Source organism: Cryptomeria japonica, chromosome 11 (genome assembly GCF_030272615.1).
Source record: "Cryptomeria japonica chromosome 11, Sugi_1.0, whole genome shotgun sequence".
Taxonomy (NCBI): Eukaryota; Viridiplantae; Streptophyta; class Pinopsida; order Cupressales; family Cupressaceae; genus Cryptomeria; species Cryptomeria japonica.
Genome location: NC_081415.1, coordinates 598,663,980 through 598,670,902, shown reverse-complemented (window position 1 = coordinate 598,670,902; position 6,923 = coordinate 598,663,980). Strand labels below are relative to the sequence as shown.

At 34.8% G+C, this 6,923-nt stretch overlaps 1 protein-coding gene across 1 annotated transcript; it reads right to left on the bottom strand.

Annotated features, from left to right (window-relative positions):
• Positions 1–231: 231 nt before the first annotated feature.
• On the bottom strand, positions 232–2,133 carry LOC131076347 (AAA-ATPase At3g50940). Its single transcript, XM_059213891.1, has 2 exons — positions 500–2,133; positions 232–449 (listed from the first exon to the last, which is right to left on the bottom strand). Exon 1 carries the CDS (start codon positions 2,071–2,073, stop codon positions 577–579), a length of 1,497 nt encoding a protein of 498 aa, XP_059069874.1. The 5' UTR covers positions 2,074–2,133; the 3' UTR covers positions 232–449; positions 500–576.
• Positions 2,134–6,923: the final 4,790 nt, after the last annotated feature.

The window sequence follows — 6,923 nt, the reverse complement described above, 5'->3', positions numbered from 1 at the left end:
TTAAAATACCTTATTGACATTAATAGATTTTAGGTGTGTAACTTTTCCATCCACCATTATTTCTTAATACGTATAACCTTATTTCTTAAGCCTGTGGATTTGGAGGGGTGATCGTGTGTCCCCCTATGTTTTTTTTTATATGTGTACTATATTTATAATCTAATAGATATTGACACATGTATTCTCCAAAATATATACACCACTATTTCTAAAATAATAACATAGACACTATTCATTAAAATAAAATTAATTACTTATCAAGTTTGAATCCATAATAGAAAAATTACACAATAAAATATTTTTTTCTTTTCGGAAGAAAATTACGGACATTCTTTATTTAAATTCTAAGGACCAACCACTAAATTGTTTCAATTGCTTGGGAAAGGAAAAACATAATAAATACATAACCCAGAGACAATTAAAATTACACACCCTACCCCTCTTGTAACCTCTCTTTCAAAAGCACATATCATCTACCACACCCTACCCCTCTTGTAACCTCTCTTTCAAAAGCACATATCATCTACCACTAGACAAACTCAAACTGTACTAATCTCCACACATTTCTTAATCTAATTAAATACTCGGAGATTTTTCCTCGTCTGCTAGAGATTCAGAACTTCCCTCATTTGAATGTGGCTCTTCAGGTATCACGGATTCTTCTGCAACTAAATTTGCTTCTCCACTGCCATTTGAACTAGCCAATGCAAGATCAGCCTTTTCCTTAGCCTTGCCAAGTGATACAATCAGGTTTTCAAGCGCACCAGTGGGATTATCACTCGCCCTCATCAATTCCTCGCTTACATCCGCTGGTGTAATCTGCGCCTCCTTCATCAAAACCTCAACTTGTTCAAACAGAGGATGATCGTCAACGCCAAGATAATTTTTAGCAAGAACTTTAAATGCAGGAAAAGTGCAGAAAGACAAATGAATATGCTTATCCATGCGCCCTGACCGAAGAAGCGCAGGATCCAGCCTATCAACATGATTTGTCGTAAAAATAATAATCCGCTCGCTGCCGCAACAGGACCACAAGCCATCTGTGAAATTTAAAACCCCGGACAAAGTCACCTTGCTTTCCGGCGGCTCGTTCTCTGGTTTTCCGGTGGCCGGATCGGACTCTTCCTTGCTCTCTTTCTTAGGCTTCTTTTTCCGATCCGTCAGATCCAGCGAACAGTCGATGTCCTCAATCACAATAATTGACTTGTTAGTGGTAGCAATCAGAAGCTTTCTGAGCTCAGTATTGCTCTTAACTTCGGTTAGCTCCAGGTCATAAATATCATAGTGCAAATGATTAGAAATTGCAGCAATCATGCTCGATTTTCCGGTTCCCGGCGGGCCGTAGAGCAAATACCCCCTTTTCCAGGCACGGCCGACCTTCTTATAATACATTTCCCTCTGTGAGAACTTTGTGAGGTCTCTCTGTACGTCGTCCTTTAACTCAGGGTCAAGAGCCAGGGTTTCGAAGGTCGACGGATGATCGAAAACCACCGGTGTCCAAACCCGGTTTCTGTACTCATACGACCTGTTCTCGCCGCCTTTGTTAGTGTAAATCTTCCGATGCCGGTTTTGGAGCTCGATTTTTTTGGCTTCCGCCATGACGTGCGGCAGATAGGTTTCAAAAACCTTGGACTTGTCCTTCTTGTGGAATTTGAGCTCAAAATACCGCTTTTCGTCTGAGATGGAATTCCAGGAAAACATCTGCTGTTTGAGCTCTCTGCTGTGGAAAGTCCACCAGGCTTTGACGCCGTCGAATTCATCGACGATCTGTTGATTCTTATCCATGGTGTAGGTGAACTCCTTGGCGTTCTTCGGCTTGTTAAGCTTTAATCTACTGGCTGCAGAAGAGGATCGCACGCTTAAATATAACTGAACTGACTCATAAACCTCGCTTACTTTCATGCCCTCGTTTTCGTCAATGATAATGGTGATGTATGACGAGAAATACTTAGAGAGTTTCCTCAGAAACCCTGTAAAATGGTCGTGGAACTCCGGCGGAAGATATTCTTTAGCTATTGATCTGATCAGCAGAATTGTCGCCATGACCGTCCCCAGACCCGACCACATCTCCATTTTGCGCAGGAACACACAATCTGAAGAAACTGCACCACATGTGTTATCTTATGCAGCGTAGCTTACAGGAAAGGACAAAGGAGGGAGAGCTTAATTAATTAATTACGGCACATCAGAATTTCGTTGCAGCGTCGGTGAGGATGTCAGTGAAGCTCGCTGGAAACTCATTGGCAGTTTCTTCGGTCCCCACATTTCTTTGTCCTTGGTGAGAAATGAGACATGAAATGAAATTTCCCTAAAGTTTTTTTATTATTGATTAAATGATGACGACGTGGCATTCATTGTAATTGCCCAAATTTCCGAATCGAGTACATTTACTAACATTTCTGACAAAGACAGCGTCGAGCATTTCTAACGTGGACCCTGATAAGAGGTCACATGCATTTCTCGCGTGCTTCCCGAGTCAATTTTCCATCAGCAATGAGCATCTTAGAGAGGCAAACCTGTTCAAACGTAACTTATATTTGAGCTATTTCTAGGCTATTCTATGGTAGTTTCTTTACCACGCTACCTGTCGTTTGAATTTAAATGCTAGCGGCGGGGTTCTTTTCAAGCCACATGCATTTCTTGGTCCATACTCTACGTGTACACACTAGCTAGTCTTCTTCAATATGCCGACAACGACTTTAATGAACTGCCTCCGAAGCTTCAGAGTTTGATTTTATTGAGTGAAATGGACAGCATAGAATACAAAGCATGAGGATTGAGAGCAAGGAGGCAGCTCCGAACCCTACCTACAAGAATATGGCGAAGACAAGGGAGTTTCCTCCCTCCTTCCCAAGATTACTTATGGTTTCATTTAATGTTCAATGTTGATGACACACATATGACAAGTATGTCACAATATAGTGAACCACGAATCTTAGTGATGAGTATCTCTAATGTTTATCAATGTTGTTGTTCAATCTTTAACTCTTCTCTATAGACACTTGAGCATACATTTTACAATTAATTTCTTTGAAATCTATCTAAAGATAACATTTTTGTTATACAAAAATCGTTTAGTCATATGATCCTTATGCTTGTACCTTTTTACATTATTATCATAACCAATGAGGACACATTTGAGAACCTTGTTGTTCAACCTTTAACTCCTTTCTATGGACACATGAGCATACATTTTACAACCAAAAACTCTAAGATGTCCCAATAAAGAATTATTTTCTGACCACATATAAATATGTCTTATATAAACAAGAAACAATGTGGGATAACTATTTACTAGATAACACGCTATAGCAACCACTTCCACCCAAAATTTTTGTTCCAAACTAGCGACATTGAGCATACTCCTATCCCTCTCCATCAATGCCATCTTCATTTTCAACAACTATACTCTTCTAAGAGATGTATGAAGTTTTTATTTTTCCTTTCTATCCCATGATCCTCATAAAACATGTCAAAATATGCTAAGTAAAAATCATCCACATTATCCATTCTCAAAAAACTTATCTTTTTACTAGTTTGATTCTCTATTCTTATGAGTCTTAAAATCTTTAAACTAACCAAGACTTAAATTTGCTCCTAACATAATAGACTAATATTTCATATCACCCTCCCTTAACTATATATCCCATAAATATTGGATTAATATTTTTCTAATCTATTTTTCATATATTTCTTTCCATATGTTTATAATAAGAATCTTCATATAAGTTATATACACCATAACTTTCTAAATATAGAAATCTTCCAACTATAATTCTTAATAACCTCTCTAATACATAAAATACTCTCAAAATGCACATCATAAAAACAAAGCAAAGTAAAAAAGAAAGTTACAATTTTTTCCTAGGTATTTCTAACTTCCTTCCACACCTAAGAATATATGGCCTAGGTGTGGTTGGTTAATAGCATACTAAGAAAATGTTTGTCGTAACTTTCTCTCTAGGTATTTCTAACTTCCCTCCACACCTAAGAATATATGGTCTAGGTGTGGTTGGTCAATAGCATTTTAGGAAAATGTTTGTCCTTTGAGCATGAAGTGCTTGACCTAACATCTAATAAAATAATAATGTCCATATTTGTTGTTCCATGCAATGAACTATATGATAAATAATGCATTTAATTACATAAAATTTGCAAAACATTATACAAAAATACAATAATTTTTTTTTATATCTCATCACCATTTTAGATGACTCCTAACAACAATGATCTATCCTTACGTCATTCATCCTTCAAAGCATAATTAAAACAAGATTATTACATTTCTTAGCTTATTTAAAACTCTACCCGTTAAGACATCAAATCCATTTTACAAAATAGTTGAAATTAATTTTAAAAAGATTTCAAATATTGTCACAAACCAGTAATTGGAAAGCCTGCAAGAGAAATGGGAAACCATTGACAAGGTGCACCAAACAAATTGACAAGAAACAAGCCAGCCAAACCTAACTGCAGATCATAACTGGCAAAAAGAAAGAATTTGAGTGTAATTTGATTTACAGCAAAAATCACCTAATCCTAAAACGACAGGAGGGGCCCAGAGCACAGTTGTATGCATCTACCACATTAACACTCCATGAAAAACAAAATATCCCTGCACAACTGCGATTCCTCCATTGTCTTGCAACCTACCTAGATTCAACATAGAGTATCATTGGATGGAACCCTCATTTCCAAATCTCTCGTTCAACTTGTGGCCCACTTTTCACCACCACCTTCTCTGTAACTCATTCAGACTATCGTCAATCCTATTAAACTATTTATGTGATTGACATTACCAGCTCAAATTGCTTCAATTGTCCTTTTGTACCCATACATCAACAGGGACGCTCATGTCCATGGACAAAAATCCAGGGGAGACGCCTATGGGCATAAATATTGATTAAAATTGAGTAAGTGAAATGTTGTACAAAAGTAAAATCCTAGTTTGAATCTTTGTTGTATTCTACTTTAAAGTTTCATTTTTCCTGCTTTGAATTTTGATCAACGATTCTTCACTTTTTTCAACATTTCACTCTTCAAACATGATGATAGCTAATGACCCCTTTAACAAATTTTTATAGTAGTTATTTCGAGTGTCAACTTCATGCTATAGTGTTATTTCATTTTTACTCTAGCTACGGTATATGAAGGATCTTAAAAATAAGGTGAAACAATCAACTATCTTATTTAAATTATTTAATCATATTATTTAATCATGATAGATCATGATATTAAATAAAATTTAACAATTAAAGAAAATGCAAATCATAACAATGTATTTATATGTAAAAAAAAAATTTATAGGAAAAATTTCAACATTCAAAGATATGATAATTTGTGTTAATCTTAAAACTAGTTATATTAATACAATCTACTAATCTCTCTAGATTTTGGGAGCATAATAATACTCAAATGATCTACAAAACAATCTTATAATAATACCATCTCAAGACATATATAGAATATACAAATACAAGATACTATGCATTGTATTAACAATCTAGCAACAAATAAAACTCACTCAAATCTACATGTCCACCTCATTCATGAGGAATCTCACAACTTGTCAAAATTGGTTAATCATCTTGAATAACAAATAATTCCTCTTATGCACCTTACACCACCTTTATGTATCATAATCATCATATATTCTATCATAACAATCAAACTAACCAAGTTCCCAATCCTAAATGCTCTATAGGAAGATTATCCAAATATATCATAAGATTCACTTGTAGAAAATCCTCTTACATCCCCTTAAATATCTTGATCCATACTTGATTTCTAATATCTTTCTAAATGTAAATCTTGAATTAATTGCCAATTACATGTGAGAGAGTAATAATAAATATTTCTTTCCCACCATCAAGTAGGGGCCTTCAAGTCTACCCTAGAGAAAAAATATTTTGTTAATAATAGTAATTAAAATAATTAAAATATTCCAAAAGATTTGGAAGGTGAAAAGATACATATGATCTCTTCTAGATTTTTATTTGAAACCTTCCATCTTTTGATCTCTCATCAAAGCAAAAATGAACCCATCCTAAATTGGGAAATGAGTTTCTTTAATTTCAATTTGACTTTCTCTCCTATATAGGTGTTTTGGTTATATTCAGATTTAGTATTGAACATGGTCACATAATATTCTTTTTCCTTTGAGTTACTTTATCCATATGCTTATAGAGTGTAACATGAATAAAGGTTAAAGGTAAAATAAAAAAAGGTCTTTATTTTGGAGTGCTTGAAATGTTATCGTATTGTTAAAAAAAAGAGGAATCATATCTAAAGATGGAATAGACACATCAGTAGGTCTAATAGGAACATATGAAAAATGAAAGTAAGTAGGTTTGAGAGATTTTGTGTAAGGTTTTTATTCTTGAATATCTCAAAAATAAAATATTTACTTATTTCCACATCATCAAGGAAATAATAAAAGTATTAACTCCATAATTAATTAGATGTCAGGGTTTAAGTGCTTAATCTAGGTAAAAATACATATACATATGAAGTACATTTTACAATAATGGGTTTCATGCCATGTGTATATCATAACAAATCAATTAAATACAAATTTACAATAAATATAAGTTCAAAACAATCATCCTTGATAGTCGTCAACTCACATGGTCATTTATAAGTTAAGGATAAAAACATGACCCAAATACTTTTCTGCGTAACCACAAAAGAATACTTCCATGGAGTTCTTCATGCTCTCAAGAAAACCCAACCTTGTCTTGGGATGTTTAAATTTTTGCTCTGATGATAGGTATTCTTTGGGTTCAAGGCCTTAAAAATCACGCTTTTACTCCAAAAACCTTAAACCCTAAACCCCAAGGCATGCGTCCAAGTCCTTCCCTTTGCCCTGCTATATTTTTATGTGGACTTGCCATCATCGGTTCCCGGTCACTTAAGTCATGACT